Below are 18,512 nucleotides of genomic sequence, written 5' to 3'. Positions count from 1 at the left end.
CCCTACTGCAATTCAAGAACACGGCGCAATAAAACTCCTGATGTCTCCTAGAATGCATTCTATGAAAATTACTTAATTAAGAAAGTGCATCTAGAGGCAAAAAGCAACTGGAAAGAGAGAGAGAGAAAAAACACCCCAGGCACAAAGGTAATGTTTCCGCAACACTGTTTTAATCTATATTTTACATAGATGAGTGAAATGCATTATATTGGGTGGGATGGAGGTGTGTATTTTGCAGGTATGTGTGTGACATACCTGAATCCTGCTATGGGTCCCAGGTTCCCATGTCTTGGAGGTGGGGAGGCAGCCTTCCCTGGGTGGGGTTGCACTCCCCTGAAAGGAGCAGGTTTGCAGTGTGGGGTGCTCCTGGTTTCAACACTGTGGGCTGGAGGCTCAAGAGGCCTCAGTGGCTAGAAGGGCCTTTTTAAAATAAATAAAGCTCCAGCTGGTTCTCCTGTTTATGTTATAGATCACTATACTACCTTCAAAGTTGGATTATTATGATGTGCTCTACGTGGAGCTATCTTTGAAGACGATTGGGAAATTCCAGTTAGTTCAAAATGCAGCAGCCAGATTCCTGGCTGGGGTTCCACCTACATCTCATATAAACCCTGTTTTAAAACTGGTTGCCAGTTCATTTCCGGAACAATTCAAGGTATTCAACATTGTTGTTTAAAGCCCAAATGACTCAGGCCCCAAATATCTGAAAAACCACCCTCCTTTTCTACAGACTCTCTTGGGTGCTGAAATAGGCAGAGGGAGCCTTCTTGGTACCCTCAGAAGCTCAGTTGGCAGTGGCCCAGGAGAGGGTCTTCTCTGTGGTGGCCCCTAAGCTGCAGAAATCTCTCCCCAGAAAGGCGCGCCTGGCACCTTCATTATACAGCTTCCGGAGAATGCTGCCCCTGGCTTTTGACACTTGAGGTGTATACTTTGAGGACCCGCCTTAATTTTTTATTATTGTAAGTTGTTTTAAGTTGTTTTTAATATTGTCTTTTTAATGTTGCAACCTGCCCTGGAGGCCTTAGGGTGAATGATGGGAAATAAATACAACACAATACAACACACTGAGCCCTTGCGGATAAAAGGTACACATTGAATGGCAGGACCCAAAGGAGCGCATATAAGCCTTTGAGCACACAAGGCAAGCTCCTTAGATCCCTGTAATGAGCTCTCTGGATCTTAGCCTGTATAAAATAAATAATCCATGAGGACTAGTAATTTACTTTTTAAAAAATGGAACCGAGGTTTTAAGGGACTTGTGGAGGTCTGCTCAAATGGCCACACTTTTGACAAAAAGGCACACGCACTGACTTACGGCAAAAGTCAAAGCTTCTCCACGGACCGACGTCCACTTCTGCATTCTTGCAGGCGCTGGCATAGCGGGCTACTGAGTCACAGAGCTCTGACTGGTTCCCCCCACTCTGGCACAAGCGGAAGAGGCAGGTCCGATAGTAAGCAGAGACATTCACCACTGAGTGGCACTCCAGGAAGGAGCTGTTGGTGGGATCGTTGATGATGCCACATTTCAATCGGCTCCGGTAGTCCTTCAGGAGCTCCGAATCGTTGTTGCAGGCCTTGAGAAGGTCGCCGCACTCCCCATTGCAAATCTCATTGAAGGTTGTCCAGCTGTCCAGAAAAACCGCCAGGTTGTCCGTGCACTTCCTGTTAGGGAAGCAGAATTCGTCGCTGCTGTTCCCGTTGAAAAAGCCACAGAGGCCCCCGGTGCAGTTGAAATAGATAGTTGAGAGGCGTATCTCCAGCATGCCAGAGTCCAAGTACAGGATATGTATGAGCCCTTCGGACTCAACCACGGTCCCATTTTTGCTGCGGTAGATTTCCAGTTGGCCGGAAGGATGGAAATATGGAAGCTCCATTTCATATCCATTCACCTGCAAAAAGGGTGGGTGGGTGGGGGAGAACAAATGAATGAATGAAGAGGAAAGTTAATGAGATGAGCCAGACAGTGGTGCCTAGTGTCCATTGGGAATGGGAGGGTGAAAAGCAGGGAGGCCAACAGTAAGTGGCGCCAGAGCCAAGGACAGGCGGAGCTAACAAAGGCTTATCCACATTTCCTCTTGTTCTGCTGCTTTCCTCTGGGGAAAACCGCTCTTTAGCACCCATTTGGAGCAAACAGCAATTGGGTTTTCTGCTGTGGCTCAGTAGCAGAGCACCCCTTTGCATGCAGAGGAACCCGGGTTCAAACCCTGACATGTCCAGGGTAGGGCTGAGAGAGGTCTCCTGCCTGAAACCCTGGAGAGCTGCTGCCAGTCAGAGTAGACGATATTGCACTAGATGAATCAATGGTCTAACTCAGTGTAAGGTATCTTCTTGTGTCTCCATGTTCCATCAACATCCCTACTCCTGTATTTAAGCCTCTCGGCTCTCTGAAATTGATTCCTGGCCTTTCCTTCTCTTTATTCTCTTCAAAACTGTTGAAATGTGCATTGGAAAGTTCTTGGGCAAGGAAGAACAGGGCTGGCTGTGTCTGCCCAAGCTATTCTCTTCTTCTAAGGGGCTCTGGGGTTCAGCAGTAGGTTTGGGATGTGGGTTGCTGAATGACAATGCTAGCCAATTGACCACTGGCTTTGCTGAGTGGTAGCCATCATGGCTAGTAGCTATATGGACTGTCCTTGAAATGGCCTAGTCCCAAAGATGTGGGACTGATGCAGTAATACAAAGAAATCATAAGTTCTTCAAATGATCTGTCCAACTCTCAAATTCATGGGTAGGCAAACTAAGGCCCAGGGGCTGGATCCGGTCGAATCGCTTTCTAAATCCAGCCTGCAGACGGTCCGGGAATCAGCGTGTTTTTACATGAGTAGAACATGCCCTTTTATTTAAAATGCATCTCTGGGTTATTTGTGGGGCATAGGAATCCATTCCCCCCCCTCCAAAATAATAGACCGGCCCCCCACAAGGTCTGAGAGACAGTGGACCAGCCCCCTGCTGAAAAAGTTTGCTGACCCCTGCATCTAGTTTTTGGGAAGTGATTTGCTCCTGTGGTTGTTGCAGAGCAAACCATTCTAGGCACTCGCGCCCCTGATATTTTAAAACAAACAAATCTGAGATGATCACAGTATGCAGGTCAGAGACGCTTGATCTTACAGAGCTGTGTGTGAGACACATTGATCTGCAGATGCAGACATCCAGTGTGTAAACATGCATTTGTTGGAATGAACAGGGGGTGGGGGTGGAATGAAGCCGGGATGGAGTCTGACTGCTAAGCGCGGGTTTGCAAAATCAGTTTTTACAGCAAAATGTCATCACAAAATGTCACCATCAGATTGACGAAAAGGTGAATTTGTTTTTATAATGTCTCTCCTCTGCTTCCTATCACACATTAGCAGTGCTCATACATGCAAGCAAATCGTATGAGACAGGTTCGAAGGTGCTGTTTGTGCTGAAAACTGTTTTAAATATATTGTCCAGAGTGAACGCTTGCTAAAGCGCACATCCTTCCACCAGGTGGCAGTGTTGCCTATGCGCATGAGCCTAAGATGTGGAGATGAGATTCCCAGTGTTCAAGCCAGTGGGGGCAGAGGCAATGCTGCCTGGGACAGGTAAATCCATCTTGCTCCTATCTCAATCCAGAAGGTCTGCTAGGTTTCTGCAGGGCTTTGGAAGCCTGCAAAACTTAGGGAGGGGATTGAAAATAAAACTCATAATATCTCTATGGTGTAACCACAACTTGGGATATTGTATATACAGTTCTCGTCAGCTCACATCAACAAGGATATTGTAGAGCTGGAAAAAGTTTAGGAAAGGGCAGTCAGAATGATCAAGGGGATACAGGAACTCCCCTAGGAGGAAAAGTTACTAGTTTTCGGGCTTTTTAGTTTGCGGGGGGGGGGGAGGTGAGTCTGGGGCAGGGACATGATAGAGGTGAATAGGATTGTGTGGAGAAATGTTTGTCTCCGTCTCTTAGGATACTAAAAACCTGGGAACATCCAGCGATGTTGAGTGTTAGAAGATTCAGAACTTCTTCACAAGGCACATAGTTAAACTATGAAATTTGCTCCCACAGGAGACAGTTATGCCTACAAACTTGGATGGCTCTAAAAGACAAATTCACCAAGGATAAGGCTACCCCTTCTCCTGTAGTTTCCAGTAACTGGTATTCTGATGCATTGCTGCTTCCAGCCGTGGAGGCAGAGCATAGCCATTGTGGCTAGTAGCCACTGACAGCCTTCATGAATTTGTCCAATAATTTTTCAACGCCATCCAGGTTGGTGGCCGTCGCTGCTTCATGTGGAAGTGAGTTCCATAGTTAGGGGGCTCCCCACTCTCTTCCTACAGTCCTGACTGAAGTTGCCTAAACTTTCTGTCTCATAACATTGATTTGGCATTCAAACATAAAATACAATAATTAAATATTGAATTATCTAAATCATCCAACCTCCCTCCTCCCCTCCATGGAGTCCACTAACAGCATTTTCTTCTGCATCTCATACCATTTTCTATTTATCTATATAACTCAAATTTTAATCACAGTCAAAGTTGCCCAAACTTTCTGCTACTTATATATTTTTAAAACTGCATGTAAATTTCGCTCATGCAAATAACATTATCTCCCTCCCTCCCTTTCTATATATCTGTCTTTTTAAGAGACACACAATTATTTTAACTGTGAGCAGCACAGCGTCAAGCTGAGGTTGTTTGATCACTCATGTAAACTCATTTTGTGTCTTCCGTCATTAGTGTTAACACTGCCTGATAAAATGTGTATCTGGGGGAGAATGTCAGCGGCGGGTGTAGCTAATGAGACACTCTGCATTTCCTATCACAGATGATCCTCCGTCTTGGCAGGATTAAGAAAAGAACCAACACTTGTTTTCATCAGGCAGCCAGGACAGGGGGGCAGATGACACGTTCAGTATGAACACACTTGCTATTATTGCTAAGCATTGTTTTGCTGGCTTAGAAAACCTGCATTTTAACCACTGGCTCAGCATCTGAGTGGATATTAGCAAACAATCACATATTTGCAGTACACAATGAATGTTATATTCAGTTCCACCAGAACTCTTTGCTCTGCTATGTCAGGCTGTGGATCTGTCCAGGCCAAGAGCGGGGAAACTTTTGGGCTCCATGGGCCCGATCCTTATCAGGATCAGCCTTGCGGGCCACATTTGACAAGTGGGCAAAGCTGCCTACCTGTCAAAATCCATTGTGCTTACTCCGAGGCTTAAAAGTGAACCAGGAAGAGACCAACAAAGTTGTTTCCACATCTCCCCATGCTTCCCCTTTAAGTCTCCAAAATCAGGGACTTAAAGATGGGAGGTGGGGAAACCCCTAGACTGCATTTAGGGGGCACATAAGTGGAGGACAGGGGGACTCAGAGTAGGACCCTGGGAGATCAGGGGTCTAATCCCCACTCAGCTCTGAAGTTCACTGGATGACCTTCCACCAACAGAATTTACTGAGCATGGTTTCTGACACAAGCCAGTACCTTGATTTCAGAGTTGTCTATGCCTCCAATTTTGACTTCCTGGCTGCCAATATGGATGATCAGGCTCCGAAGCCAGTCAGGACTTGATTCCGGTTTCTTTTTGCTGATGTCCACTTCCAGAAAGCTGGGTCTGTCTGGGCAGGTTTTGACTAGCGTGTAGGAGTTGTCTGGGGGGTAAGCGAACGTGACGCCGTCAAAGGTCTGAAGCACCTGATCCTGGGAGACCAGGCACAATGTCTCCCTCTTGGGATAGCAGCCTTGGTAGCCATTTTCCACGGCACAGACCTCTCCTTCTTGGCAGGAGGAGTTGAAGCAGGTGACCTCCCCTCCGTCCTCGCACCAACACTGCACCGTGCAGTCCACCGAGGCCCAGAATGACTCTCCGATGGCGTGGTACTGGCCATCCACATCGCAGCCGCACTGGTGGACCGGGACACACAGGTCCGTGCTGAGGACGTAGCCCTCGTTGCAGTCACAGCCCTCGGTGCAAGGGGAGGTGCAGGTCAAGGGGGCAGTGAGGTCCGAGCAGGTGGCCGGGCAGCTGCTGGTACACACAGAGTAGTGGCTGGACTCTGGACACTGCACAGCAGCAGCTGGAAGAAGCAGACAAGGGGCATTTATGGATTTAGCCAGTTCATTTATTGCATTCATAGCCCACCTTTTTCTCCAAGGAGCTGACATGTGGCACACATGGTTCCTCTTCTTCCACACAACAATCCTGCAAGGTAGGTTAGGTTGAGAGTGAGTGACTGGCCTGATGAGCTTCATGGCTCAGTAGGGATTGGAACCCTGGTCTCTCAGCTCATAGCCCAACACTCTAACCACTACACCCCACAGGCTGTCATTCGGCTTAAGAACATAACAAGAGCCCTGCTGGATCAGGGGCCAATGACCCATCTAGTCCAGAAGCCTGTTCTCACAGTGGCCAACCAGATGCCCATGCAAAGCCCACAAGCAGAACCTGAGCACAACACCACTGTCCCCACTTGTGCATCCCAGTGACTGGCAATCAGAGGCTCACTGGAGATGGAACATAACCTTTATGGTAAAGGTAAAGGGGCCCCTGACCATCAGGTCCAGTCATGTCCGACTCTGGGGTTGCGGCGCTCATCTCGCTCTATAGGCCGAGGGAGCCGGCATTTGTCTGCAGACAGCTTCCAGGTCATGTGGCCAGCATGACAAAGCCACTTCTGGAGAACCAGAGCAGCGCACAGAAACGCTGTTTACCTTCCTGCTGGAGCGGTCCCTATTTATCTACTTGCACTTTGACGTGCTTTCAAACCGCTAGGTGGGCAGGAGCTGGGACCGAGCAACGGGAGCTCACCCCATGGCAGGGATTCGAACCACCGACCTTCTGATCAGCAAGCCCTAGACTCTGTGGTTTAACCCACAGCACCACCTGGGTCCTCAGGTTCTGCATTACAGTGTGTCAAAATTGGGCCTACAGTGTGGCAGCCTTTGGAACTCCCTGCCACACAAGCAGTCCTCTATTGCCTTTCTGGTGCCTTGTGAAGGAGTTCCCCTTTCAGCGAGCCTTCCAAGTGGAGAACTATATCCCCAGTTTGTTCTTGTATGGGATTTGAAATGAATTGCTGCTGTTGTTTTGAACTGTGTTTGCCTATTTAATTGTTTTTTAATCAGTACTATTTTTCTAGGGGGAAAAAGGTGCCGGAATGCACCATGAACGCCTCCCTCATTCCCTCATGAGCTGTGGCTGAAAAAAAGCCATGTGTTTTATTATTGTTTCTAACTGTTTTTTAAAGGTGAAAGCTGTGTTATTCGTGCAGGGGGTGGACTGGATGACCTTTGGAGTACCTTCCGACTCTGCAGTTCTATGGTTCTATGATTATATTGTGTGTATTGATTATATTGTCGATCACTTTGGAATGGCTTGTGGAAAGCGATTCATGGATGACATTAATCACAATCATCATCACATCTGGAATGCATCAGCTTTAATAAAGCTCTCTTAAGCTAGCAGATGGTTATACCTGAAACACGTATCAGTACTAGTCCAACTCAGAGTAGACCTTGCCTGAAACCCTGGAGAGCTGCTGCCAGTCATTGCAAGCAATATTTAGCCAGATGCATCAATGTTCTGACTCAGCTTCCTATGTTCACAGTTCCTTTTCCTTTTCTGACTTGGGCAGGTGCAAATCAAGGGCCTGAGGTTCACACAGTTACCTGAGGATGAAGTCGGCTGAATGATGCAGGTGACAAACAGAGAGAGAGAAGGGGGGGGCGCAAGCCAGTACAGATGCCCCCAATTTATCCAAGTCCCAAATGTCAGCCATAAATCCCGCCCTGTCTCTCACTCGAACTCAACGGGGGCACTTAAATTCCTTCCACCAACCCAGCATCGAATTCCACCCAGGGAGCAAAGAACAAGCTAGAGTGGTTTCGCTTCTGCTTGTCCTTTGCTCGCAGCTCCTTAGTTACTTCAAGTGTCCCTTTGTCTTTCCTTGGATTGTAAGCAGGGAGAGGGCTGAATCAGCTTTCATGGCAACAATGCCTACTTGAATCCCAGCCCCTCTTGGCTTTTCTGTGTTAAGCTCATTCAGTGTTTGGGTGGAGAGATGTTTTTTTCTCCCCCCCCCCCCAGTGCTCCCACAGACATTTCTTGAAGGCTGCTGTAACCACAGCTCTACTCAGAAAGGGAATCCAGTGAAAATTATCCTTACAGTCCTAACCCTCAAGCCTGGGTACAAGCAACTGCTCTGAGGCACAGCCACTCGCTCTGTCCTCACCTCTCCTTTTCCTGTGTGCATGGTTAAGAGCCTTGTTGAGCAAAGGATTGTCATGATGTGTACTGCTTGGGAGGGTGAATAGTGAAGCAACATAGACATGTCTTAAGTGAAGAAATCAAAATGTGCATCGAGGGCACTAGATCAGTTCGGCGTTAGCATGCATGCCAGAGAATGGCGGGAGACTCCAATTATTTTGTCAGTCTGTCAGTTTTTCTCCAAAAACACAGCGATGCTGATTGGGGACCAAGAAGGGTAGAGTGAATTCCAGTGATGGCCACAAGCTTTGTAGGCTTTACAAAAGGATTAGACAAATCCATGGAGGAGATGGCTAGCAATAGCTATCCGCCTTCACTGTTGGAGGCTTTCTGCCTTTGAATTAACTTGGGGTCATAGGTGGGCAGGGTGCTGTTTCACTCATGTCCCCCTTGCAGGCTTCCCAAGAGCATCTGGTCAGTCTAGGGTTTCCCAAACTTGGGTCTCCAGCTGTTTTTGGACTACAACTCCCATCATCCCTAGCTAGTAGGACCAGTGGTCAGGGATGATGGGAATTGTTGTCCAAAAACAGCTGGAGACCCAAGTTTTGGAAACCCTGGGTTGGTCACCTTGAGAACAAGAAGGTAGAATAAATGGACCATTGGCCTGATCTAGCATGGCTTGTCCAATGTTCTTATGTTGTTAAATGTGGGTTTTTACCCAATGCTAGCCCTACTCAGAGAAGACTCATCAAAGTTAATGGACATGAGGTCCATTAATTTCAGTGGGTCTATGATGAGTAGGACTTAGTCGGAGACAATCCTTGTTTTGCACCAGTGGCCCTGCTTCTTCATCTTTTTACAAAAATAAATAAATCACAGATTGATGAGATGTGGAGAACTGAACCAAAGATTGGGAGAACGAGAAACTGAGAAAAATGGAAACCAACAAATCTACCCATTCCTTGGGATGATGGGAGTTGTAGTCCAAGAACGGCCCCTGCTCCCATCTTATTTACTTCTGGAAGTTTGCATCTTTCTGAAGCTCCATTGTATGCCCACTTACCACATCCTGTCTGTGCTCTCCACTCTCCGATGGGGATCCCAAGGGCTTGGCAAACCAAGGCATAAGCCTGAATTGCTTGGCAGAGCCCCCCAGTGCCATTATCTCGGATGCTACACAGGTCGTAAACACAGCTGTGGACAAAAGCTGTAGGGTCAACGATGGCGCCACATTCCCAGAGAGGACCTCCAGTTTTGTTGATAAAGCCACAGTGCTCGGGGCCAAAATAGAGGGACTCAGTCGCTGCATCGCAAAGGCTACAGTTGTCTAAGCAGCCTGGGGAGCACTTCCATTCAGGGTGATAGACACGCCAACTTTCCCCCAGATCCAGCACCGACGTGGCCATTTTCCCATCAGAGCGCAGCACATCGTCCTCCGGGTTCTTGTTGTAGTTCCCACAGAGACCGCATGTGGCATTGATGTAGGAGCCTGGGACAGAAATAGCAGCATAATGGTCTCCATCGTAGGTCACTAAGAGGCCAAAGTCTGTTTCTACTGCTGTTGACAAACCACTCTGGTAGATTTTTATGGCCCCCAGTTCCAGGAAAACGGGTAGAGACATAGCCAAGTCGTCTATCTGCAGGATGGGTACAAAATACAAAACATTGTTTTCTTTTATTTAGAAATAAAAATAATAAATAAATAAATAAATAAATAAATAAAGAGGGGCGGGGGGACATGGGGAGAGAGAAAGAGAGGAAAAGAGGAGGGTCCAAAATGTATTTATTTATTATTTTATAACAAACCATCTGCTAACCAGACCATTATTATTTCATAATAATGGCTTGCATTCAATGCAGTGCTAAGTCACCATCCTGTCGGCACAAAGATTTCTGCATGTGCAATAAGATTTCCCCTCCTCCTCCTCCCACCCTTTCCTCAAATCTGCTCTGATTCAGTTGGGGGAATCCCAAATAGGTTTAGGGGGCACACAGCGGGGGCTGAGGAGCGAGACACAAGGGGAAATCCTGCTACTCATGGGAAGCTTACATAGGGCTACATTTGATACGATCCAACATTATGAGTCACAGAGCCCCTCAAATTTTTTAAGCACTGCACAAAGACGCTATCCAGATGTGAGGGGGGGAGAATGCTGTGCTGCAATCCGGAATTCAATCAGAAAGTTCAGTTTTGGATCCCACTATCGTAAAGGCAGGAATGACCTTGGGGTGGTGACGATGCTTTGTTCTCCAAACCATAACCTGGAGGTGTTCTGCTTCATAACTGAGTTGGTACCATCCAGCCAGAAAGACTCTAATAATGTGCAGCATATACGCTCGAGCATAGCATTACATAGGAAGAGGTGCATTTACATCTTGTGTATAAAAGGGGTGACATTGAAGTGTGAAGGAAGATGTAACAGTGTGTTTCTGAACAACTTAAAAAAACTTGGGGAAAGGCTTCTTCAGCTTTATCCAGCCCAAAGGCCACCAAGTTGACCACCCCTGTCTGAAAGGAGCGTTCAAACAGCAGCTACACACGCTTCTCGAGATGAACTGAAAACCACGTGAAATGCTGTTTTAATGTCAGAATAAAAACCTGGAAAGGACAAACCCCAGTATTAATGACAGAAGCCTACAAGGAACAGTGTTAAGTGGATTCTGAGCTAATATTTTATGTATTGTTAGCAGGCTTTGTTGCTTTGCAAATGAAATATTTCTCCAAACGACCCTGTTATTATTTGAACACCCACCTCCCTCCCCAACTGGCTGACTGACACCACTACAACCAGCAACACCAGCGTTCTTATTCCAGTGCCATTTTTCCTCTTCAAAATTCTTCCTGGTAAATTCCCAGCCAACAGAGGGTCAGATGTAGTGGTGTCATGGCATTATGTAGCCAATCAGAGCTGGACACATGACAACTTCTCTGAGGCTGAGCCAAACAGCTCGGGAAGCACTATCCTAACTTTGCAGTACTGTACCTGGAAAATTGCCAAAAGGGGGGTGGCGATGGTGGCGGTGGATTTTTGCTGCCAAAAATGTTTGTGGAAATATCCCATTTTTTTTCAGTCTAGTTCTAGTTTTAAATGGGGTTGGAGGAGAAATTCAATACAGGTTTTCTTTTGAAGATGAAGTGGCTTAATTCGCTCTTTCCAAAACAATGCGTGAACAGAAGCACAACCATCCTTTGAAATTTGCACATCTCCAGATTTTGCAATACATTTTTTCAACCAAGTAATATGCACGCAATGCATAGAACAGAGTAAAGTGTGCATAAAATAGCACGTATTAGTGAAAATATCGTGTAAAAATGCGTTTATATTAAGCTATACTTTTCTGTGAACTGCCCCGAGACCTCCGGGTATAGGGCAGTATATAAATTCGAAGAAGAAGAAGAAGAAGAAGAAGAAGAAGAAGAAGAAGAAGAAGAAGAAGAAGAAGCTTTGCAAAGAAGAAGTGAGCACTGGGAGAAATCCACTCTAAAATGCTGATGAATTTTCGTGACTTAAAGCAAATGAATAAATCACAAAAAGAAGTGGAAATGTGGATAGCTGATCTTTAAGACTGGAAAAGTGAGAAATTGAGAGAAACGAACATTGATGTATTTGCTGGTCCCTAATTTTAAATGAATCAAGGGCCTTTAATTGAAGTTTCTCCCCATCATGAAAGAATTGACTCTCACCATAATTTTCCCAAAGCTGCCTTTGGGGATGATTATCTTGTGCGAATAAACCTCAACAGAGATGTCCTTTAGCCAGGAAACAGAAGAGCCACCTCGATTCTCGTTCTTGGCTTCCACGCTAAAGAAAGGGAGGATGGATCCTGGCCAACACTGCCTGGCTAGGAGGTAGGAGCAAGAACCCTGGAAATGGAAGAGGAAGCCATCGAAAGTGTGGTAGTGAGGGTCCCCGAAGACCACACAGGTGCTGCTTTCCACTGGCACACACTGGTAGAACTTATCCTTTGGCTCACAGAGTTCGTAGGGGCCGCAAGACACCTCCTGGCAAAATATCTCGTTGTTGAAATCCAGACAACGACATTTGATGGAGCAGTTCACGTTTTCCCAGAATATCTCTCCTTGACGGAGAAACTGGCCTAAAAGAATAAGAAAAAGAAAAAGAATCAGCCCATTTTGTAGCAAAGATCTGGATGCAATGATGTTTTACTCTGAGTAAATTGACTTAAAGTCTTAGTCATGTCCATTGGGTAGTATTCAACTTAGCTTTACTCAGAGTAGAACCACTGAAATCAATGGAGCTTAGGCATGTCCATGCATTTCAATGGGTTTGCTCTGAGTAAGACTAGCATCGGGTAGAACCCCAAATCCCCAACAGCTGCTTTTCCCAATTCTGGATGATAAATTTGGTCATTGAGATAGCAATGACAACAGTGAAGTATCAACCCATGTTGCCACCTGAGGCCTTGTCAATGGCCTTTGCTGTCTGCCTTGACCTTGATGGTGCAGATGTTCTCAGTCAAGGTCCCTCAGCTTTGAGATGTTCTTTTAACAGATGTTGGAACAGGTACCCATTTGATGAATTTTCAGAGAAGTTGAAACCCCCCTTTAGCCAGGGCTTGGGGCTGAAAACAGCCTCCTTCGCCTCCCACTCTGGACACAGCTAGCCAGCAGGACTCTGGTGTGGGAGCTGCTCCAACACCGATTCTCAACCAATTCCATCTACACACGATGGGATTATTCTACCCAATCACTTTCAGAAACTTCTGTTCAATGAAATAACTTTGTGGTTCCATTTTAGCCTGGGTAGAGGCAGCCAAAATTGTGCTTTCCAGATGTTTTGGACTACAGCTCCCATCAATCCTAGCCAGCATGACCGACTAGAACTCATTGGGCATCCAATGAAGTTGAACGCTACGCTGGAAGATTCAGGACAGATAGGAGAAGAGACTTCTTCACGCATTGAATATTTAAACTATGGAACTCCCTCCCACAGTGATGGTCACCAGCTCAGATGGCTTTAAAAGAGGATTGGACAAATTCATGGAGCAGAAGGTTATCAGTGACCACTAGCCATGATCGTTGTGCTCTGACTCCATGGTCAGAGGCAGTGACACTTCTGCGGAGAGTGCTTGGGTCCTGCTTGCAGGCTTTCCACAGGCATCTGGTTGGCCACTGTGAGAACAGGATGCTGGACTAGATGGGCCATTGGAATGATCCAGCAGGCTGTTCTCGTATTAAATTCTTATGATGGGAGCTGTACACCAACCGCATCCGGAAGGAGGCACCAAGCTGACTACCACTGGGTTGGGATTGCTTACACCAGAGTTTCTCAAGCTTGGGTCTCCAGCTGTTTTTGGACTACAGCTCCCATCATCCCTAGCTATCAGGACTAGTGGCCAGGGATGATGGAGATCCAAGTTTGGGAAACCCTGGCCTACACTAAGAGTCCGTTTCAAACAACAGAGGAGAATAAGAACAGATCTGCTGGACCAGGCCAATGGCCCATTGAGTCCAGCATTCTGTTCTCATCTCATCCAAGGAGATGGCAATCTGTTGCCATGATATATAACCTTAGCACTAGAATGTGATATTTTAAGGTGTGTGTCTGCACCAGCATGCCTCATTCCCAATATACTTTCTGCTGTCTTCCACTCCCCAGCCTTCGTGCATATGTATTTCCTTCTTTGAGAGCAGTAGCTCGGCATTTTAAAACACACATACACACACACCACACACACCCTAAATGATAGCAACCTGAATTGCAAAACCTCCTTGAATTTAGTAGGTGTCACTTCTACGTTCACAGCACGAGAAGATGAAAACTCAACATGTTCAAATCGCAGTGCATTGACCACAATTAAGCTCCGGCAAAGTCTTCTGGCACCAACAAATTACTACATCCGTGCAACACGAATTACATCTCAAATACTCCGCCACTGCTGTAACTGAATTCTAGTAACGATTGGGTGAGTTATGTTTGCAACTCAAGGGGCATTAATTTGCAATTGCTTAGTTAGGCTCATTTTCCTCCAATATGAATTAGCAGTAATTAAACATCAAGTAGCATAATTTTGAAGCAACAATACTTCATGATAGACACAGAATTACAGAAAATAAACCACTGTGTGTGTGTGTGTGTGTGTGTGTTTATCTATAATACAAAATTTTGAATTCCTTACATCAGGGGTGGGGGATGTTTTTTAGCCTGAGGGCCATATTTCCTTCCAGGCAAACTTCTGGGGGAGATATGCTAGTGGTGGGTGGAGCAACCAAGTTGAATTTTACTTTTGCACGGTAGGCCAGTTTCCACACATACCCACACACATCTCTGTCAGCCATCCAAACAAGTAAGAAATATTATCAGAGTTCAATGACACATTGCTGCCCTGGGTTCCTCTGGGAGGAAGGCTGGGATGTAAACCGAATGAAATCAAATCAAATGAAATAAATAATTCTAGACAGGCCAAAACACCCAAGGAGGAGGCACAACAGGACTGGTGAGGGGTGTGGTCTGGGGAATTCTAGATTCTGCTGTCCGCAGGTTACTTGATTCAGGTTGGAAAACCCTCCCCTTCATTAGGTTATCTGAGCCTTTTCCTCCTGGCACATGCCCCAGGTGAATGAAGAACGGAGTGGCAATTGTAATTTTGGCAAACGCCACCCCCCCCCCTGCTGAAAGTCATTGGGCAGGCGTGGATACACTCTCTTCCCACTGCTGTGGTCCCCACAACTCTTTTCACATGGACACACTGTGGGGTAATGCAGAATCTATTTTCAGAATGAAACCAGCTTTTCAGGGGCAAAGAAATATGCAATAGTTCTAGGTTGTGTACGGTCTGCATTAGCTAAAACCAGTACTCAGTCTCCATTAAGTCTAGAATAAAGTGTGTCTGCAGCTGAAGTTTCCTTGTCATTTCCACCATATTGAGCTTGGGTCATTGCCTGGGCACCATCCAGGTATCTCTGCCTATCAACCTGCCTGTTCCTCCTTTATCTCCCTCCCTCCATGCCTTCATGCCTGCCAGTTTCCCCATCTGTTGGCTTGCCTTCATCCTCATTCCAACCCACTCCTGCCCCTGAGCTTTGGACAGGCTTCCCAGCTCAGCTTCTGGCTTACAGTCGCCTCTGCCTCCAGGCTGACCCTCCTGTCTGTGGGTCAGCCCCGGGGCTCCCCAATCCAACATGGCCAGATGGACTGACACATGTTCTGATCCCAGCAGTGTGCAGACAGGTGGCAGAGAAAGAATGTTCTCAGACCTGTGGCAGAGAAAGGATATATGCTCTTTTAAATTCCTAAACTGCTAATGCTATAATCTCCTTGCACTCAAGTCCCTGTGAGGTGGCAGAAATAGTTTTGGTCCTGTTTATACTGATGCTCTCACACACATTATGCAGGGAGGCCTGTTAACGCATCTGAGATCCATAATTCAGGAGCTGGGGAAATGTTTGATCAGCCGTAGCATCTTTTCAAGACGATGGCATTTCCAACAGAGTGTGCAGGAGGGGCTCGCTTGTTATCAGCTAGCATGTTGTGTTTGTAAAGATAAGGTTAATAGGATCCCTATCAGTGCTGGTATTTTAAAAATCTAGCACAAGAGGACCATAACTTAATAGAAAAGTAGTAATGAAGTCGTGGCAGCCTTGTGGTGTGCTTCTTGTTGTTTTGGTTCATCTGCTGGTTGCAAATTACGTGAGCACAATCTGCACATTTTGTTTGTTAGCTGCAAATTGTGGGAAAGCCTCAGTGTCTCAGGACTTGCTGAGGCAGATAAAGTACGGATGGGGAACAGTGGTGATTGGTGTCCGTTGGGACTGGTAGGGCGCGAGGCTGGGAGACCACCTCTAGGTGGAGCCAGAGGCAATATCAGGGAGAGCCAACTGATTCTAGTTTTGTCCCCATCTTCCTCCTTCCTGCTGGGTTCTACAAGGGCAACACTGAGATTAAGCAGAAGGAAGACGACAGCCTGGGATTGTCCCGGGAGGGTGGGAGCTGGCTGAGACCAAGCAGAGATTGCCCAAATTGCCCACTCCCCCAAATTGACCAGCCTCCACTGATGAGGAAACTGTGGCCCTTTCGTTTTTCTTAGGCAGCATGCCCAAAGGTCATGTGATGTTGGGAAGTGGTAGTCCAACAACATCTAGACAGCCACGTTTTTTTTTTTAAAAAAAAACAAATTTTATAGGCCGCTTCACAGCACAGAGCCATCGTACATGGTAAAAGCAAAATAAAACACAGAGACACAAGCTCATAAAACCAACCCAACGAACTCTTAAACAGTAAAACCACCCATAGAAACTAATATAAAAACTGATGCATCTGATGCTCTGTGGATGCCTCTGTTGATATTTGTGGCTCGTCTGTGGCCCTCTAGCTGTTGTTAGACTCCAGCGAGCTTGCCCAATGCTCAAGGATGCTCAGACAGTAGAACATAAGAATTTTATTCTCAGGGTTGTGGGTTTGAGCCATAAGTTGGGCAAAAAAGATTCATGTATTGCAGGGGGTTGGACTAGATGACCCTTGTGGTCCCTTCCAACACTACAGTTATAGGATTCTATTATGTGAGCCCAGCCATATCTGGAAGGCCACAGGATCTCCACCGCTGCTATAAACGGAAGTGCTGTGGGATTCATTGCTGCTTTCACTTCAACAGACTGACCTGGCTAGCGTTTCCCATTCATTGCTGCTACCAGAGATAAGAAAGGAAGTGAGAGAACAATGCAACCTACTAGCATTAAATGAGATCAATTTTTTAATGTAGGAGGCTCTTAGCGGTCTCCACTGCATTTGTCCTTTATTATCAGACAGGTTAAGATAATGACTGTAAGGTACTCTGCGCTAATTAACATCAACATTACCAGCCAAGGATGAACAAATATTAACAAATTATGACAATACACTACCACACTCTCATAGCTTATTGCTCCACCCGCCACCCCCTCAGACTACAGTTCCTGTAATTCCTTCAGGAGGGTCACCGCAGGGATGCTAGAAATTCCTCCAAGCAATTTCACAGAACCTTTCAGCTCCCCTTGTAATTCCGTGGGTGTTCTGCATGAGTAGGAATTTACTTTAAGTTTCTCAGTTTAGGATGAAATGTGATGACAACCCCAGTTAAACAGGCTTAAAAGCAGAGATATGCTTGTAGTGCAGATATGGCCTGCCCTCTTACAGCATTGTAAGTAATGAATAAGGTGCATTGTTCGTGCACAGGTGTCAAGGCAGGGGCCTCCCTCCCGCCCAGGACTAATCTTACCTTAGAGTTATCCAGGTGATCTTTGGCAAACTGCTATTCTCTCAGGGCCCAGTGTGCAGTATGGAGACTAGACTGGCCTACTTTACATGGTTGTTGTAAGACAGCCTTCCCCAGCAAGGTGCCCTCCAGATATTTTGGACTACAGCTGCCATCATCCCCAGCCAGCACAGCCAATAGTCAGGAAACATGGGAGTTGTAGTCTAAACCTTCTGAAGGGTACCAGATTTGGTGGGAGGGTGTTATAAGGCTTGTGGGACTGCTGCCATCACTTTATGTTTTTGAGCACTAGGAAGAAACATTGATATTCAACAACCCCATTGGATCTTAAATGTCTCTTAGCAGGGTGAGGTGTCATTGGATCTATCATCTATCTATCTATCTGTCAGGAAAGCCCCCTCCCCACGGCAGGTAACATCCCAGGAACGTTTGCAGTACAGGGAACCACCCCCGTTGTTTACCAGCTCATCATCCCCCTCCTCAGGAGGAAGCGACCATTCCTCCAGTGGGGAGGGGGAGTTGGAGGCAGGAAGTCGGTGCAGGGGCTCTGAAGGGATCGCAGAGCCTGAGCACCAAGGGGGAAGCGGGGAACAGGGACAGTTTCCCGCCCCCCGAGTTCGCAGACAGGAAAGACGTGGAAGGGGGAGGCGGGGGTTCAGGATCCCGCGCCTCTTTTGCTGGACAAAGAACTGGAAGGGTTCATTCCCGGACTCTGCGGAGGGATGAGATGGACGTTTGAACTTTTGCTCCACTGTAAATATCTGCACAATAAAGAACTTAGTTTTTAGAAGTGCTGTGTTTGACTGCTTTCTCATGAGCAACCACTGAACGACCATACACTATCTATCTATCAATCTATCTATCTATCTATCATCTATATCTGTCTTTGTATCTATCTGTATCTATCATCACTTATCTATCATCTATCTATCAATAGATTTGTGTATTTGGAGTTGTTTTACCCTAGGTTTTTAATGTGTTCTGTGTCCTTTTTGGTAAGCTGCTTTGATTTTCATTCTTTGTTGTTCAGTCGTTCAGTCGTGTCCGACTCTTCGTGACCCCATGGACCAGAGCACGCCAGGCACGCCTATCCTCCACTGCCTCCCGCAGTCTGGCCAAACTCATGCC

General features: G+C 46.5%; 1 protein-coding gene across 1 annotated transcript in view; it reads right to left on the bottom strand.

Moving 5' to 3' along the window:
• The window catches only part of TECTA (tectorin alpha), a 113,319-nt gene that overhangs the window by 35,586 nt on the left and 59,221 nt on the right, over positions 1-18,512 (bottom strand). The window contains 4 exon segments of the mRNA XM_033172655.1: positions 1,316-1,889; positions 5,450-6,042; positions 9,235-9,808; positions 11,857-12,269. Coding sequence (XP_033028546.1) covers positions 1,316-1,889; positions 5,450-6,042; positions 9,235-9,808; positions 11,857-12,269 — 2,154 coding nt within the window.

The sequence above is a fragment of the Lacerta agilis genome, chromosome 15 (assembly GCF_009819535.1).
Source record: "Lacerta agilis isolate rLacAgi1 chromosome 15, rLacAgi1.pri, whole genome shotgun sequence".
Lineage (NCBI taxonomy): Eukaryota > Metazoa > Chordata > Lepidosauria > Squamata > Lacertidae > Lacerta > Lacerta agilis.
Note: the sequence above shows the minus strand (reverse complement) of the source record. Positions and strands in the feature narration are given on the sequence as shown.